This window comes from Haliotis cracherodii, unplaced genomic scaffold (assembly GCF_022045235.1).
Source record: "Haliotis cracherodii isolate W230 unplaced genomic scaffold, xgHalCrac1.p SCAF_14, whole genome shotgun sequence".
NCBI lineage: Eukaryota > Metazoa > Mollusca > Gastropoda > Lepetellida > Haliotidae > Haliotis > Haliotis cracherodii.
In genome coordinates this window covers 40,434,851-40,454,243 of record NW_027266269.1, presented here as the reverse complement: position 1 = coordinate 40,454,243, position 19,393 = coordinate 40,434,851, and the positions used below count along the sequence as shown (strand labels likewise).

Here is a 19,393-nt window from a genome sequence, read left to right as displayed (position 1 = left end):
AGAAACAGATTACAGTTTGAACTATATTTGCTACTGTCACTGTCCGACTGACACATCACTTACCCTATGACGTAATAAATATTAATGCGCGCATTCCATGAAAACTCGTAATGTTTCGGTAATGATTTGAGAGAGGGAAAGCGATTTTGAAGCACAGAATTAAAGAATGACATTATATGATAAAGAGGTTATCACGCTTGTGTGTTTGGGGATGGTAAATATCCTGTAGTAGGAATATACACTATGTATTGAGCTCGCTAAATACAATGTTTATTCCTAATGCAGGATATTTACCATCCCCAAACACACTCGCGTGATAACCTCTATGTACCATCTTTAAACGTCTTTTGGTATGACGCGGCTGGGGATCGAACCTATTGCTTGTAGCTGGTGTATTGCTGAGTGCGGCGCTGAATATAAAAAAACCTCTTGGGTCATCCTCTGGCGAACATCTGGTATGTTGTTTTACGCCGCACTCAGCAATATTCCAGCTATATGACGGCGGTCTGTAAAAAATCGATTCTGGACCAGACAATCCAGTGATTGATATCATGAGCATCGATCTGCGCAAATGGGATACGATGACACGTATCAGACAAGTCAGCAAGTCTGACCCATAGATCCCGTTAGCCGCTTCTTACAAGCATAGGTCTTCAGCAACCCATGCTTGCCGTAAAAGGTGACTATGCTTGTCGTAAAAGGCGACTAACGGGATCGGGTGGTCAGGCTCGCTGACTTGGTTGATGCATGTCATCGATCATGATATTAATCACTGGATTGTCTGGTCCAGACTCGATTATTTACAGACCACCGTTATATAGCTGGAACATTGCTGAGTGCGGCTTTTAACAACAAACCAACCAACCAATCTTACGACAAGAATCGTCGCTTGTTAGGCAAGCATGGGTTGCTGAAGACCTTTTCTATCCTGGGTCTTCACGTAACTCTTCCTTGTATCGCCCCAGTAAGAAAGAAAGTAGAATTACATATGTATCTTGACTTGGCTGATTGTGTGTCATCGAACCTCGACTGAATGAAACGTTAATCATAATATCAATCACTGGATTGTCTGGACCAGGCTCCCTTATTTAAAAGGCCGCGGTTCTCAAGCTGTAATTAGCGGCGTTAAACAAAAAATGATCAACGAGCACACTCTTCCAGTCATGAGACCCACAACAACAAATTGCGATGTCAAGATCAATAATATTTCATTTACAAGTTACAGAGATCGCGAGAGGTAGCTCGCCGCTACTGGCAATCTGCGTCACCAACTGAGCCGCAACATTGGCACTGAGCGTGAGACGACAATGGTGAGCTCTCTACTGTGCAGTGTTCAGCGTTGAATAGAAACACGGAGTCTACGAGGTTTCTCTCACTCTATGCTGCGGATAACACGAAATCACTGGACTTAGGCATGGCGTCTGTCAATACTACGTTCAATGAATCTGGTAAGTATTGTTTACATTTGTGCTTTCTGTCAAGTGTTTTTGCATACATACTTGTAATAATTGTTTGGTTTGTTTTTGGTTTGGTTTGTTGTTTAACGCCGCACTCGGCGATATTCCAGCGATATGACGGCGGTCTGTATGTAAATAATCAAGTCTGGACCAGACAATCCAGTGATTGACATCATGAGCATCGATCCACGCTGTTGATTTGGTTTGTTGTTTTACGCCGCACTCAGCAATATTCCAGCTATCTGACGGCGGTCTGTAAATAATCGAGTCTTGACCAGACAATCCAGTGGTTGACATCATGAACATCGATCCACGCAATTGGGATCGATGACATGCATCAACCAAGTCAGGGCGCTTGACCACCCGATCCCGTTAGTCGCCTTTTACGACAAGCATAGTCACCTTTTACGGCAAGTATGGGTTGCTGAAGACCTATTCTATCCCGGATTCCACGCTGTTGGGATACGATGGCATGCATCAACCAAGTCAGCAAGGCTGAACATCCGATCCCGTTAGTCGCCTCTTACGACATGCATAGTCACCTTTTACAGCAAGCATGGGTTGCTGAAGAACTATTCTAACCCGGAGTCTTCACGGGCCCAGTGGGGATAAATGGCTGTGTAATGGCCATGTGTAGGTTTTCCCAAAAGGCCTGATTTGGCGACCAGACCCAGACGCAATTGGGATCGAAGACATGTTTCAACCAAGTCACCTTTTACGACTAGTATGGGTTGCTGAAAATTAAGTCTACCCCGGATCTTCACGGGTCTGGGCGTCGCTGGATGTGGATGCTGCAGCCAGGTGGTATACAATGAAAATGACGATGATTAATAAAGATCAGTTAAAAGTTATGTCCTGAACTTTAGAGGTCTGAATAATAGACGTAAAAAGGCATAAATCTTCTGCATTTCACAGCTGATCAGGATTTGTTGGTTGGTTGTTTTGTTGTTTTACGCCGCACTCGGCAATATTCCATCTAAATGACGGCGGTCTGTAAATAATCGAGTCTGGATCAGACAACCCAGTGATTAATATCATGAGCATCGATCCATGCAATATGGACCGATGACATGCCTCAAACCAAGTCAGCGAGCCTGACCAGACCTATTCTACCCCGGATCTTCACGGATCTGATCAGGAACAATTATTAAAGCAGCAATGGGGTTTATAAAGTATGTTACATAAGTCCATATAGAAGTAATGCTAGGGGAACTGCTATATTTCTAAAAACCGAAAGAAAATATAAAACAGGATGAATTGCTAGTATAAACTAAACAATTCTATCAAAAATTGTGTAGCGAGGAAGCTTATGAAATAATCAATTTAGAAGAGCTTTTTTAACTGATAGACATTCCAAGACTATCTAACCAAATGTCATTGGACCTAGAAATAACCACCAAAGAAGTGATAGATGCACTAAAGACATGCGTATAGTTGACGCCCATTTTAACACGTTATGGTCCCAAACCAGATAATTGACCCAACTTCTCTCTCAATAAACATTTCTAAAACTCCTAAATAGCAAAAGGCACCAGTTCAGTATGTGTCTCATAAACGTGTAAAGTTTTGTTTGAAAGTATTGAATCGGTTTAGAGTTTCGCTCCGGAAACGAACACCACCCTTATTATTAAATATTCTACAATTCCTAAATAGAAAAAGGCACCAGTTATGCACGGGTCTGATAGACATGCAAAATGCCGTACAGAAATATTTCAGGGTTTCTGAGTTATGCTCCGGAAACGATTTCGGGACGCACGGAATTCATTTCAATACCCCCCGCCAACTTCGTTGGGGCGAGGGATAAAAATAGAAAAAGCCCAGCATCAGGAATGACCTTGAAAAGTATTTAATAAATTCACTTAATTATGGATACAGAAATGGTTAATTATCTATAACACAGAAACGGGGGCAAATTACTTGCTTACCAAAAGAAAAAAATGCCAAAACTTTTCTTTAAAAATTGGCGCCAATCTCACTGTTAAATACAACTTATTCATTTGCATCGGCTGTTATGACAAACAGTGATAGCAAATAGAATTAAAACTGCATTGCCTATTATAATCAACGAGGAGCCGTCATATAGCTGGAATATTGCTGAGAGCGGTATTAAACAACAAAGAAACAGACAAATTAAAAAGGATTTTGTTCCTGGGGGATGTATTGGACTGGTTGGTTGGTTGGTTTGTTGTTAAACGCCGCACTCAGCAATATTCCAGCTATATGACGGCGGACTGTAAATAGAGTCTAGACCAGCCAATCGAGTGATTAATATCATGAACATCGATCCACGCAATAGGGAACGATGACATGTATCACCCAAGTCAGCGAGCCTGACCACCCGATCCCGTTAGTCGCCTTTTAAGGCAAGCATGGGTTGGTGAAGACCTATTCTAGCCCTGATCGTCACGGGTCTACTATTTTCAATAACATAAGACCACTTCACGTGAAACAGTTACTTTTTTCCGTTAGTATCTATGCACAAACGGCAGACGTGTACTTTCTCATTTTCACCACGATCAGCGTGTTTTCTAGCTTGACGGTATCTGCGGTAGACTGGCGTAGCTGATGCTTCACTCCAAGCCAGGATCAGGTCTATTTCGAACCATTACTGTGTCTAACATGCTGGTAGTTCAATGAGACAGATAGTTAGTCTTATTTACCGTCAAGAACTGTGCCCAGTGAGACGTTGTTCGGGATTGATTATGGCCCAGCATTAACTACCGACGCTGTAAACGACCACTACCGTCGCTGTTAATGACCACCACCGACGCTGTAAACGACCACTACCGACACTACCGACGCTGTAAACGACCACTACCGATGCTGTAAACGACCACTACCGACGCTGTAAACGACCACTACCGATCCTGTAAACGACCACTACCGACGCTGTAAACGACCACTACCGTCGCTGTTAATGACCACCACCGACGCTGTAAACGACCACTACCGACACTACCGACGCTGTAAACGACCACTACCGACGCTGTAAACGACCACTACCGACGCTGTAAACGACCACTACCGATCCTGTAAACGACCACTACCGACGCTGTAAACGACCACTACCGTCGCTGTTAATGACCACCACCGACGCTGTAAACGACCACTACCGACACTACCGACGCTGTAAACGACCACTACCGACGCTGTAAACGACCACTACCGATGCTGTAAAGAACTGTGCCCAGTGAGACGTTGTTCGGGATTGATTATGGCCTAGCATTAACTACCGATGCTGTAAACGACCACTACCGACGCTGTAAACGACCACTACCGATGCTGTAAACGACCACTACCGACGCTGTAAACGACCACTACCGATCCTGTAAACGACCACTACCGACGCTGTAAACGACCACTACCGTCGCTGTTAATGACCACCACCGACGCTGTAAACGACCACTACCGACACTACCGACGCTGTAAACGACCACTACCGACGCTGTAAACGACCACTACCGACGCTGTAAACGACCACTACCGACACTGTAAACGACCACTACCGACGCTGTAAACGACCACTACCGACGCTGTAAACGACCACTGAAACACGTTCATCATCAAACAGTACACTGGTCGGAGTCTCCAAGAGTATTTTAGTCTCACTGTTCGTATAAAGACAGTTCCGAAGGACAGAGCATGCTTGAAATATGGCCTGTTGCTGTGACAGGCAAAGTAGTGTACCGCACTGGGCGTCATTAGGGGTATTTCCATTGGTATGCATTGCCTTATTGTACAAATATTACTTGACTGAATGACTGTATTACGCGTCGCAACTTTTCTATTATTTAGGTTTGTTTGTTTATTTGTTGTTTAACGCCATACTCAGCAATATTCCAGCTATATGACGGCGGTCTGTGAATAATCGCGTCTGGATCAGACAATCCAGTGAATGACATCATGAGCATCGATCCATCCGTGAAGATCCGGGGTAGAATAGGTCTTCAGCAACCCATGCTTGCCGTAAAAGGTGACTATGCTTGTCGTAAAAGGCGACTAACGGGATCGGGTGGTCAGGCTCGCTGATTTGGTTCATGCATGTCATCGATCCCAATTGCGTGGATCGATGCTCATGATGTTAATCACTGGATTGTCTGGTTCAGACTCGATTATTTACAGACCGCCGTCATATAGCTGAAATATTGCTGAGTGCGACGTTAAACAACAAACCAAACAACCAAATCATGTGGTATCTACTCACAATATGACCATTAGGTGCCTCATTCTGAAAGTGTGGGTTCGAATCCCACATGAGACCCCCCCACACACACACACACAAAAAAAACACACCAAAAAAACCCAAACAAACAAACAAACAACAAATACTAGTCCTAAGAAAGAGTTATCCCTAATTTAACATTTGTTACATCTGACCACTTTCTAAATGGCATTGTGTATTCATAATATTATGAAGGGCAGTTTTCACATTTAATTGTTGTTTAAAGTGAGTGATTGCTAGTTTGTTTTATGTTGACGTTGAACGTACTTAGTTGTATTTAACGTTGAGCGTGGATGTAGTTTCCAGCTGTAGTGATTGTGATGTATATATTAATATTTGTTTGAGATATATTTTTCTGATGAAAGTGTTTCAGATGAATATATCTTCCAGTTTAAGTTGTTTGATATGTGTATATACATTCCTCTTCCTTTTGTTAAAAATGCATCTACTTTACCGTTGAATTTGTCTGGCATGTTACTTTTTCTCCGTTTGAATGTGTTTGAGATGGGTATGTTTTCCTCGTTGAATGTGTTTGAGATGTGTATCTTTTTCTCCGTTGAATGTGTTTGAGATGGGTATGTTTTCCTCGTTGAATGTGTTTGAGATGTGTATGTTTTCCTCGTTGAATGTGTTTAAGATATATATGTTTTCCCAGTTGAATGTGTTTAAAATATATATGTTTTCCCTGTTGAATGTTTTCAAGATGGGTATTTTTTCCCTGTTGAATGTGTTTGAGATGTGAATGTTTTTCTCCGTTTGAATGTGTTTGAGATGTGTATCTTTTCCTCGTTGAATGTGTTTGAGATGTGTATCTTTTTCTCCGTTGAATGTGTTTGAGATGGGTATGTTTTCCTCGTTGAATGTGTTTGAGATGTGTGTGTTTTCCTCGTTGAATGTGTTTTAGATATATATGCTTTCCCTGTTGAATGTGTTTAAAATATATATGTTTTCCCTGTTGAATGTTTTCAAGATGGGTATTTTTCCCTGTTGAATGTGTTTGAGATGTGAATGTTTTCCTCGTTGAATTTGTTTGAGATGGGTATGTTTTCCTCGTTGAATGTTTTTGAGATGGGTATGTTTTCCTCCGTTGAATGTGTTTGAGATGGGTATGTTTTCCTCGTTGAATGTGTTTGAGATGTGTGTGTTTTCCTCGTTGAATGCGTTTTAGATATATATGCTTTCCCTGTTGAATGTGTTTAAAATATATATGTTTTCCCTGTTGAATGTTTTCAAGATGGGTATTTTTTCCCTGTTGAATGTGTTTGAGATGTGAATGTTTTCCTCGTTGAATTTGTTTCAGATGGGTATGTTTTCCTCGTTGAATGTGTTTGAGAGGTGTATGTTTTCCTCGTTAAATGTGTTTGAGATGTGTGTTTTCCTCATTGAATTTGTTTGAGATGTGTATGTTTTCCTTGTTGAATTTGTTTGAGATGTGTATGTTTTCCTCGTTGAATGTGTTTGAGATGTGTATATTTTCTTTGTTAAATGTGTTTGAGATGTGTATGTTTTCCTCGTTAAATGTGTTTGAGATGTGTGTGTTTTCCTTGTTAAATGTGTTTGAGATGGGTATGTTTTCCTCGTTGAATGTGTTTGAGATGTGTATGTTTTCTTCGTTAAATGTGTTTGAGATATGTGTGTTTTGCTCGTTAAATGTGTTTGAGATGGGTATGTTTTCCTCGTTGAATGTGTTTGAGATGTGTGTGTTTTTTTCTTCGGTGAATGTGTTTGAGATGGGTATGTTTTCCTCGTTGAATTTGTTTAAGATGTGTATATTTTCCCTGTTGAATGAGTTTGAGATCTAAGAAAATGTGGTTTTCACTGGATTGTCTGGTCCAGATTCGATTATTACAGAACCCCGTCATATAGCTGGAATGTTGCTCAGTGCGGCGTTAAACAACAAACCAACCAAAAAAAAGTAACGAACAGAACATCGTTTTCTTCACAAGCGTGCATTCATTGTATTTCTCTATATGTTTTAGCGTCTCCGTGGTCCGTGGCGTCTGAACCCAATGACAGATGGGCGTGGTGGATGAAGCAGATCCTCACTCCTATTATAGTGGCCATAGGTTTCGGCGGAAATAGCCTCTCTTTCGTCGTGATGAAAACGAGATCATGGCGACATAAGTCCTACAGCCATTTCCTGTGTGCCTTGGCTGTGTTTGACAGCCTCACTCTCATCAACAGGGAGATCCTTCTGGTCCATGAACTCCGGGAATACGCAGGAGATACGGGACTATACGCTGGATTCTCTGACCTTGCGTGCAGCATTCACAACTTCTACGAACACATGTGCTACTTGATGTCCTCATGGCTCATAGTGTGTATGGCGCTTGAGAGAGTAGTTGCGGTCTACTTTCCGTTGCGGAAGGCTTTCCTGTGCACCCAGCATGGCGCACTGATCGTTATCCTGGCCCTTGCAATGCTACTGACATATACTCAAGTAAGTACATATGACTAAGATATGTTGTAGTGTGGAGCTCTTATCATAAGTTGGTTGGTTGGTTGGTTGGTTGTTTAACGCCGCACTCAGCAATATTCCAGCTATATGACGGCGGCCTGTAAATAATCGAGTCTGGACCATACAGTCCAGTGATTGACATCATGAGCATCGATCCACGCAATTGTGATCGATGACATGCATCAACCAAGTCAGCGAACCTGACCACCCGATCCCGTTAGTCACCTTTTCCGCCAAGCATGGGTTGCTGAAGACCTATTCTACCCCGGAATGTACATGGGTCTCTTATCATTAGTCTGGATATGTTGTAGTGTGAAGCTCTTATCATTAGTCTGGATATGTTGTAGCGTGAAGCTCTTATCGTTAGTCTGGATATGTTGCAGTGTCGGGCTCTTATGATTAGTATGGATATGTAATAGTATGGAGTTCTTATCATTAGTCTGGTTATGTTGTAGTGTGGAGCTCTTATCATGAATCTGGATATGTTGTAGTTTGACGCTCTTATTATTAGTCTGGATATGTTGTAGTGTGAAGCTCTTACCATTAGTCTGGATATGTTGTAGTGTGAAGCTGTTATCATTAGTCTTGATATGTTCTAGTGTGGAGTTCTTATTAGTCTGGATATGTTGTAGTGTGAAGCTGTTATCATTAGTCTGGATATGTTGTAGTGTGAAGCTGTTATCATTAGTCTGGATATGTTGTAATGTGAAGCTCTTGTCATTAGTCTGGACATGGTTATTCGCCTCCGGATGGTTACTGACCTGTGAAGATTCCGGGGTACAATTGGTCTTCAGCAACCCATGCTTGCCGTAAAAGGTGACTATGCTTGTCGTAAAAGGCGACTAACGGGATCGGGTGGTCAGGCTCTTTGACTTGGTTGATGCATGTCATCGATCCCAATTGCATGGATCGATGCTCATGATATTAATCACTAGATTGTCTGGTCCAGACTCGATTATTTACAGACCGCTGTCATGTAGCTGGAATATTGCTGAGTGCGGCGTTAAACAACAAACCAACCAACCAACCAACCGGATGGTTACTGGGGGCACGGCAATTATCTGTGCAGAAACCTATGATCGTGGGTTTCTGGGTTTTTCGGCACCATATCCCTCTTCTTGGGCTTAACCAAAGTGGTTCGGGCTTTCCTCCCAATTAAAAATTGACTTTCTCTTTGTGTGAGTTCATTGGAGCATGAACCTTCTTGGAGTGAGGGCCAAACTGTAGGAACGTCGGAGCTTGCGATAGTCCAATGAACTCACACAAAGTGAAAGTCAATTTGAAAAAAATACATTTTATATTACTATTTGTACCGCAAAGGACGTAGACCTTGATCTATACACCATTATATACAGTACGTATTACTTCATGTTTACACTGACAGACTTACAACAACCAGCTATATCGCGGAATAAAATAGTTACTCAAAACCAGAGGAGACATGTGCTTATGCATGCTCAACATGCTCAACGGGAACAACGTTTGTAGTTTCTGTCAATACAATGTACTCAAACAATATTCTTATTAGATGAGAAAAGTCTTGTCAGTCAAAGCGACGGCGTGTCGTACTACATTTACATCAAGTACAAGACGTCAAAATGGCCGACACGATAAACGTGACGGGAGAGAGTTCTGAATTTGTTAATGAACCTGTGGCGGTTACGTGTTTTAGTCATCATTGATCAACTGGCCGATCAATGAAAGGTGATTAAGATGTGTCAAATAGACACTAAGGTCAATTCCTAGATTGCTGCAGACTGTCACTGTCAGACTCAACACGGAGCGAGTCGGTACTACGATGGTTTTGATGTGCATTTCTTCGTTTTGTTCATTAGGATGGGTTGTAGCGAGGGTAATCGGGAACAATCTCAAACTCTCTGACGTTTCTCAATGTATGCCGGAACGCCAAGTTTAAAATTAAAAGGTCTAAATATTTAGAAAGAACGCTTCTGTGTGTATTCGAGCTAGCGAATTCCCAGGAGTTCATACACGTGTGAACGACAATTTCGCAGTCATGTGACCGACCTCTCGTCCAATGGAAAAGCCGTATATCGTGTGAAACTCAAATTTAAATATTGTATAAGGCTGACATGCGTGATATAACTGGAAAACTGTTCAAAACGGTGTTAAACCCAACTCACTCACTCATCCTAACTAATAGTGTTTGGAACACCTTATACAATGGGTATAACTCCGTGGCATGTGCGGCGTCAGGCAACAAATACCTACTTTATTAGGCAAATTGTGTGAATGAAGGGTGCTACCTGTTGGTGCTACGGAACATCTTGTCTCATCACTGATTTTTAACGGTACATTTATATAATTTTCACAGCTGTTTTGCCCTTTACACCAAATAAAATCTGTTTAATTTATGAACAATGAAATAAAAATGGTTGTCATAGATTTAAGAACTATTGTTTGTTGTTTAAAGCCCCACTTTTAAAATATTCCAGTCGTATGACGGCCTAGATAATCGAGTCTTGACCAGGCAATTAAGTGGTTGCTTCTATCAGCATCAACCTAAGCCTTAGGGTACGATGTCACACCATCATCCTAGTCACCGAGTCTGATTACCAGATCCTTTAAGTCGCCTCTTACGACCACCATATGTTGCGGGGGATGTATTCTAACCAGCAATCCCCACGAGGGATGAAAACGGTAGCATCAGATTATGATAGTTTCCGACTGGTGGACTTTCACTTAATTTAAGAAATAAACGATTCGTGTTCGGTGCTTTACGTACGATAAAACACTAAAGGGAGAAGATTCTCACTGGATTGTCTTGTCCAGACTCGATTATTTACAGACCGCCGTCATATAGCTGGAATATTGCTGAGTGCGGCGTTAAACAACAAAGAAGACAAGCATACAGATGTAGTCGCCTTTTACGGCAGGAATGGGTTGCTGAATATCTGCATGGGCCTGGAATCGAACCGATGTCATATAACTGGAATATTGCTTATTGCGGCGTTAATTAACAAACAAATTAACAAACAAACACAATACTTATCAATGTCGGGCGTGTTGCTAAATGGATTAAACAAACAAGGAGTTATCAGTGAAATCTAGGTAAGCACTTAAGTACTCATGGAAATGAAAAAAACCTGTTTTGCTGGATTTAATAATCGACACATATCATGACGTAGATGTAAATACGAAATAACAAAACAACTGGAAAAGTACTAGTCTGGATTTGCTAGTTTTATCTCAGTGCTCAATACAAAATGTACTTTACAGGAGGTAATTTGTAGGCACTTTCAACATTCAAAACTAAAACTAAATCCAAATTGACATGGCAGAAACAGGCTATAGGCATTATGCAAATTAGCCTGGAAAAAACAACAACAATATAAATAACAGCTATGTTTATGTACATAATAATAATGACATGTAAGTTGTTTTTTGAGAAGGGAATATGTTACTTTTACGTTCTAATATTTTGACGATGATTCACTATCCCACAATGCCACTCACAAATCACTAACCAACGTTTCAAGCACATGTTTTCACCTGTCGTCAAGGTGTCATAGGTCATGGACATTCACCTTGATGTACTAACACCTGGTTATGCTCAGTTTCACAATAGTCTGTTTTGTTCATATTTTTACACACTTTTACGTGTAAAAAGAAATAAAAACCTTTGATACGCTGTATTTGTGCCAAGGCCCAATTAGTACTAATTGAGTTGTTTGAATATTTATATATTTTGTATATTAACTGCATTTATTTAACATCTGAGATCGAAAAAACAGGTGGCCCAGTCTAAGGCGTCACGATTCGCTGTGCAGAGTTGCGTCCCTTGGGCACGCCAGACACCTATGATTGTGGGTTGGAATCCCGGTTCGCCCAGATTATGTTTCTAGGTTTGTCAGCACCATACCCGTGCTCGTGGGTTTCACCGAAGTGGTAAACATCTGAGACCTGCATCACTTCGGGCTTTCCTCCCACATTAAGCTGACACGCTGTGATATACATGTAACTGGAATACTGTTAAAATCGGCGTTAAACCAAACTCACTCACTCCTTGTTCAACATGGTAATCGTCTCTTCAGCACATCCGAATATACATTGTGTGTGAACTATTATACGGACATGTGTGTATTCATTCATCTTCACATTGACAGCCGCTTTAAATTCTGGCGTCGCTTCGTTATCACCACACAGGGGCTGTCTGGTAGCCTAGTGAGTAGGCGTTCGCTCGTCACGCCTAAGACCCAGGTTCGATTCCCGACATAGGTACAATGTGTGAGGCCCATTTCTAGTGTCCCCTGCCGTGATATTGCTGGAATGTTGCTAAAAACGGCGTAAAACCGTACTTACTCACTCACTACCACCACACGCGATAACCCGCGTTATCAAAATGATGGTGTCCAGCATCCACGAAGTACAAGGAGCAAAATGGTTTGACGTCATGTGTCTCCTACAACTCTCCGCATATATAGAAGGGGGAATTAATTTCAATTTCAATTGCCAAATCGTTGTCATCAAGATTTGGACAATTTGGCTAACTCTAAGCGACTCTCTCTCCGAAGGGGCTGAACTTAAGAACAACAAGACGTATTCATACTCGATTCTCTTCATAATAATTACTAAACATATACTTCTAATGTTTGTTTGTTGTATAACGCCGAACTCAGTAATATTCCAGCTATTTCACGGCGGTCTGTAAATAATCGAGTCTGGACAAGACAATCCAGTGATTGACATCATGAGCATCGATCCACGCAATTGGGATACGATGACATGACCAACCGATCTCGTTGGTCGCCTCTTACAAGCATCGGTTGCGGAAGAGCTGCAATTCTCTATTTTGACTTATGCCATATGTTCCTGTGTCAGATGAAAACTTGACTTGCCATTGCATTTGTTTATCTAACATGGATGTTCACGGGTCTCTTCACACTTAAATGAACAAGCGTATAGTCGACGAAGTCATCTATATCCCCCGCCCATTTTAACACGTCATGGTCCCAAACTATGTAACTGACCCAACATTCTCTGAGCCCAAGTCAAAATAGCTGCGATGGGAATTCTAAAATAAAATTTTCTAAAAGTGCTAAATATCAAAAGGCACCAGTTCAGTTTGTGCCTGGTGGACATGCAAAGTTTTGTAAAAAAATATTTGACGGTTTTTGAGTTACGCCCCGGAGGGAACACCACCCCTACAGAATCTAAGTTCAACTTGTTGCCATGGAAACGTATAAAAATAATAAAATAATAAAATTCCTAAATAACAAAAGGCACCAATTCAGTATGTGTCTGGTAAACATGCAAAGTTTTGTTAGAAAGTATTGAATGGGTTTTGAATTATGCTCCGGAAACGAACCCTACCCTACAGAACCTAAGTCCAACTTGTTGCCATAGAGACGTAAAAAAAACAATTTCTCAAATTCCTAAATAGCAAAAGGCACCAGTTCAGCATGAGTCTCATAGACATGCAAAGTTTCGTAGAGAAATATTTAACGGTTTCCGAGTTATGCTCCGGAAACGATTTCGGGACGCACGCACACACGGACGCACGGACGGACGGACGGAACCCATTTCAATATCTCCCGCATACTTCGTTGGAGCGGTGGATGATAAGCAAATCCGTGACAAAATCCGGTAAGCTTGTCAAGTATAAAGACTGAATCAAAACATTAAAATAAAAGTTGAGATTCTATTTAACATTGTGCTTGATATGAGAGAGATTTGTCTAGTAAGATGTCGAAAAATACTTGGTGTTTTCATATATGCGGGTGTTCTTGAATTTTGAAATGAACTTAAAACTGAACTGGAACCAACTTCTATTGCTGGAGGTTTTAAATGTAACACTATCGTGACCAAGCCATGGCATGTGTTTCTGTGTTTTAACCTTGACACTGTGTTACGAAGGCTGTCCGCTAGGTTCATGTACGGGAAGGAAACAGTGAATGACATGAAGCCTTCACAGTCAGAAATGAACAACGTCCTTCAATGAATTCTTGAAAACAACCACAATGGCAATACTCTAACGTGTGGCAGCTGCGTAACATTCCGTTTAGGGTTTCACCTAATCCAATTATAACGATTGCCTACAAATTACTAATGGAGTAATCATTTCTCCTTAACATTACGAAGCCTTACGACCCTTTATAAAAGCATGGTCGTAAATAGAGGATGTTGGATAACAATCCTATCGTTAACAAGGCTAGAGGGTTTTTTTAAGATCAGAAGGCCTTTTCTTGCGGGAATTGTACTTGAAAGGTAGCTATTTTCTGACCCTGAGATGAACGTCTTGCATCGCGAACACGTGTCAGCTTACGGTTCTTTCTTAATTATCATTTTACGACGTGCAGCAGCTGTGTGGATTTTAATTGTCGCTGAGTGTAGTCAACAAACAGTCTAATCAACCGTGGTCGTTCAAATAGGGCAAGAAAACTTAAATCAATGATGTAATAAAAAATGACAAAAAACCCTTGGGTCCTTTGTAGGATTCCGACCAATAAAATATACGGAAAACCCTTTCCATATACAATAGAAATCTCGGCATAAAGCAGAGTCGATTGTACGATTCCGACTATATCATGGGCATGTGTTTATGAATCACCATCAGATAGTAATGATACCAGGTGTTCGCGAAAAGCTGAGCGTATATTGCCCCACTGGTGGCACCCGTCACAAACACACGAAAAGGCAAGTTAATTGTTCACGAAAAGACGCAGGAACATAGGGTACAAGACAATAAGAAATGCGGGTTTATGACGAGCTAACAATTAGTGACGATACCAGCTGAGTCTATCCTGCCCCATCGGAGACAAACACATGCAATGGCAAGTCAAGTGTTCACCTGACACGGGAACATATGGTACATGTCACAATGGGGAATTGCAGCTCTTCAGCAACCATTGCTTGCCAGTAAGGGCTACGATGCGTGTCGTAAGAGGCGAATAATTGGATCGGGTGGTCAGACTCGCTGACTTGGTTAGTGCTTGTCATCGTATTACAATAGCGTCAAATGATGCGCATGATATCAATCACTGAATTTTCTGGTCCAGACTCGAATATTGCTGGAATATTGCTGAGTGCGGCGTTAAACAATTGTACTGTTTCATGAAAAGCATGTAAACTGTCTGGCGAAAAATGCAAACACTCATAATATAGCAACCAGTCATTGAACGTGACAGCGACACCGACTAAATTGTGACCTATAGCACAGAATAATAATTGTTGCAATTACCGCTTAAGTTTAATATCGATCAATAGTGTTTCTTGAATAGTTCGAGAACTTTTTATCCGGAACAACGATTCCTTCCCAAAGAAGTAATAAGAATATTTATTTTTGCTCTTTGAATAGCCGCATTGTATTTGATTCCACATCGGGAAACCATAAAAGTTGCGACAATAACTGGAATATAACACTCTTGTTTTTTAACATGGGAAATAGCAGCCTAGGCCCATTAATCGATTTCGGCAACTGAGGCGTGCGGTTCCATTCCCCATGTTTGAGAAATAACGCTGCGTTAATTTTAAAAGTTGCATTCCTATTATAAAACAACACGACTGCCTTATGGCTGATGTTACCATGACGTATTTGATTTCCATGAAAACGCCGTCTATTTAATTGAAAAATGAGTAAACATTTGATACAGCATCTGCACAATGGTATATGCTCATCGGTATTGATAACGAACAAACATCAAGGCGTCGAGGATATCATATTTTTCTTACTCGTTTTACTTTATTACAAGAATTGAAATGGAATAATTTGACATTTACGACGAGAAGCCCTGCATCAATTAAACTTCATTGAGACACCTCGGCATCACCGATAATTTGATGGCACGAAGGGCACGTACTACTACTGAAAGCGTTAAAGCATTTCATAAACCTTGCAGTCATTTGCAGGGTTGTACCTTCCTTGCCATCTTACCAACACACGTTATAACTACGAGGGCTGCGTGTATCGAATGACCTTTATGTGGCACGCAACAACTGCGGGTTAACACGTACAGCTTTCTACGTAGGCAATGATTAACAAGCTCGGCTTAACCCGATTATTCACTTGTGCAGAATGAATACCGTGGGCAATAGAAGTATTGTATAATGTCATCGGATATCGGTTGACGTCAATGCTTGACGACCGTCACAATTACATGCACAGGGTAAGAACTGCCATACGTTGACGAAGATTTAGCATAATTTCCTGTAAGTTTGTTTGTTGTTTATCGCCGCACTCAGCAAATAGTCCAGCTACGTGACGACGATCTGTAAACAATCGAGTCTGAACTAGACAATCAAGTATTTGATGTCATGAGCATCGATCCACGCAGTTGAATTTGTTGTTTAACGCCGCACTCAGCAAAATCAAGCTACATGACGGCGGTCTGTAAATAATCGAGTCTAAAACAGGCAATCCAGTGATTAATATCATGAGTATCGATCCACGCAGTTGAGTTTGTTGTTTTACGCCGCACTCAGCAAAATCCAGCTATATGACGGCGGTCTGTAAATTAGTCTGAACCGGACAATCCAGTAATTAATATCATGAGCATCGATCAACGCAATTGGGATCGATGACATGCATCAACTAAGTCAGCGAGCCTGACCACCGGATCCCGTTAGTCGCCTCTTACGACAAGCATTGTCGCCTTTTACGGCAAGCATGTGTTGCTGAAGACCTATTCTACCCCGGAATCTTCACGGGTCACACGCAATTGAGATACGAAGACATGCATCAACCAAGTCAGCGAGCCTGACCATCTGATCCCGTCGGTCGCCTCAGGTTTGTGAATACGACATAGGGTCGCTTTGCAGTGTCGAAAGTTTTCAGAAAGCTCGTGGTCATGTATAACCATGGAGGTCAAGTGAGCAATGCTCCGTGTGAGAACACTGCGTGAACATTGCGCGAACACTAACAGGGCTTGACAGTGAAGCAGTGTGTAGCGACAGAGCAGGCGGTGGCTGTAGCAAATCCTGCAAGCATTGCCAAGTATTAACCATTACATAAAAGCGGCGTTAAACCCAACTCACTCACTCATTAACCATTACCATTCATGCTATGTAATCTGAGCACTCGTTGGCTTCCCGACCAACTCTTTGATTGATTTGTGGGTCACAACTATCTTCAACACTGCTAAGCTTATGTATTCACAGTATTTTGATCTGGGATGTTGGTTTGTGTGTTGTTTGACGCCGCACTCAGCAATATTCCAGCTATATGACAGCGGTCAGAATAGGTCTTCAGCAACCCATGTTTGCCGTAAAAAGCGACTATGCTTGTCGTAAGAGGCGACTAACGGGATTGGGTGTTCAGCCTCGCTGACTTGGTTGATAACATGCCATCGTATCCCAATAGCATGGATTGATGCTCATGATTGAGATTGTCTGGTCCAGACTCGATCATTTACAGACCGCCGTCGTATAGCTCTAATATTGCTGAGTGCGGCGTTAAACAACAAACAAACAACCAAATAAACATATGACCGTTGTATTCATGAACTGTTGGTTCTTCCTCAGGTGTTCCGGTTCTTCATGGTGGGCAAGATAGACGACAAGTGCGTGGCCTTGACCGACTACCTCACCGTGTACACGTCACTGCACGTGTATCTCTACCAGTTCACGCTGATTTTCGTCCTTCCGGTTGTCATAGTCCTCACGTGCAACGTCCTCGTGCTCCACAGGATATACCGAGTGAAAAAGCTCCGACGCCCAGAAGACTATGCTCTGCCAAGATCAAGAAGAAATGTTGCTAAAACTCACAAAACGACCTTGATGCTGGTCACAATATCGTTTGTTTACGTTGTGACCTTGTTTCCTTCCGTCGTCGTGTCGGTAATCGTCCACGTTGCCATAGCAACCAGGTACAAGGGAATGCGGGAATTATTTCACACACTTTACCCCTTTATTGACATTTTCGAGTTGTGTTCAGACATCAACTATTGCTCAAATTTTTTCATATACATTTTGTCAGGGAAAGTATTTAGATTTGAACTGAGGCGAATATTTGCATGGGAGAAGAGCACAGCCGTAACAACGACGAAGGTCAAGGACGATTTCGCTCTTGTTTGACAATTTCTTTCTGGATACATGTTGTTCACATCATTGGCGTGTCTCGTAGTGTGGAATACCTTAGGGAACGCTCTGGCTTTCTCGATTTGGTTTAACTATCGCATTCTCGTGTTGTAATACAGATTTCCTTTTCTCACAAGTCTAGATTGAGATTTGTATCTTCATGTCCATATGTTGCCATCTTGCCTTGTCAAATCAAGCGAAAAATCACAATTCATATCCCCGCGGTCTCTCTCATTCTTGCGCGTCTTGTATGGCTGAAATAATGCCGATGCGACGTTAAATTTTAACTCACTCACTCATTCTTGCGTTTTGTGGTTAAAGCGTTCGCTCATCACGCCGAAGACACGTGTTCGATTCCCGACATGGGTACCATATGTGAAGCACATTTCTGGTGTCCCCCGGATATTGCTGGAATATTGCTAAAAGCGGCGTAAAACCTCACTCACTCGCTCTAATTCTTACCCGTGAAGATCCGGGGTAGAATAGATCTTCAGCAGCCCATGCTTGCCGTAAAAAGCGACTATGCTTGTCGTAAGAAGCGACTAACGGGATCGGGTGGTCAGGATAGCTGACTTGATTGATGCATATCATCGATCCCCATTGCGTTGATCGATGGTCATATCAGACACTCGATTGTCTGGCCCAGAGTCGAATATTTACAGACGCCGTCATACAGCTGGAATATTGCTGAGTGCGGCGTTAAACAAAAAAGAAACCAAACTAAAAAACTCAATATGAACAATAATAAAACATGACTGCTGTTTGTGTAGATGAGACTTTGAGTATACAAAAGTTACAGTTAAAAAAACCGTTGTGCACGTGTCGAACTTTGATGTGTCGAACCTACGCTTGTCTCGAAGTAAAAGATTGGTCCCTTATTTATTCATCATTTTCGGTTGTGTCGGACCTCAAATCACTCGAAGTACCTTAACTTCGACACAACCATGTTTGACTGCATATGGAACAAAATACCACTGAAAAATAAAAAAAAGATTGTATCTCGACAATGAAATAAAATCCGAATGGTTTTTTCCTCTTCTGAAGCAGATGCCTGGTTGGTACACACTGACTTTGAACTGAGGAAAAAGCCAACGACAAAGAATAATGTGTTGTGACAGGACCCATCTTAAGATCCTGTAAGATTCTACAAAGGCTACTGGACTGGAGTTGAAGCCTCCTCGAGGCTCTGATTACAATGGAACTATTTATGCCAGCATCATCTAT

The 19,393-nt window shown here is 41.7% G+C and overlaps 1 protein-coding gene across 1 annotated transcript; it reads left to right on the top strand.

Annotated features, from left to right (window-relative positions):
• Window positions 1-1,414: 1,414 nt before the first annotated feature.
• On the top strand, window positions 1,415-18,166 carry LOC139460887 (FMRFamide peptide receptor frpr-18-like). Its single transcript, XM_071242361.1, has 3 exons — window positions 1,415-1,448; window positions 7,659-8,119; window positions 17,615-18,166. Exons 1-3 carry the CDS (start codon window positions 1,415-1,417, stop codon window positions 18,164-18,166), a joined length of 1,047 nt encoding a protein of 348 aa, XP_071098462.1.
• The last annotated feature ends 1,227 nt before the right edge of the window (window positions 18,167-19,393 follow it).

Coding starts and splice junctions, on each gene's coding strand:
- LOC139460887 (XM_071242361.1), top strand. CDS start 1,415: ATGGCGTCTGTCAATACTACGTTCAATGAATCTG. Junction 1,449..7,658: donor TACTACGTTCAATGAATCTG/GTAAGTATTGTT, acceptor TATATGTTTTAG/CGTCTCCGTGGTCCGTGGCG. Junction 8,120..17,614: donor TGCTACTGACATATACTCAA/GTAAGTACATAT, acceptor GTTCTTCCTCAG/GTGTTCCGGTTCTTCATGGT.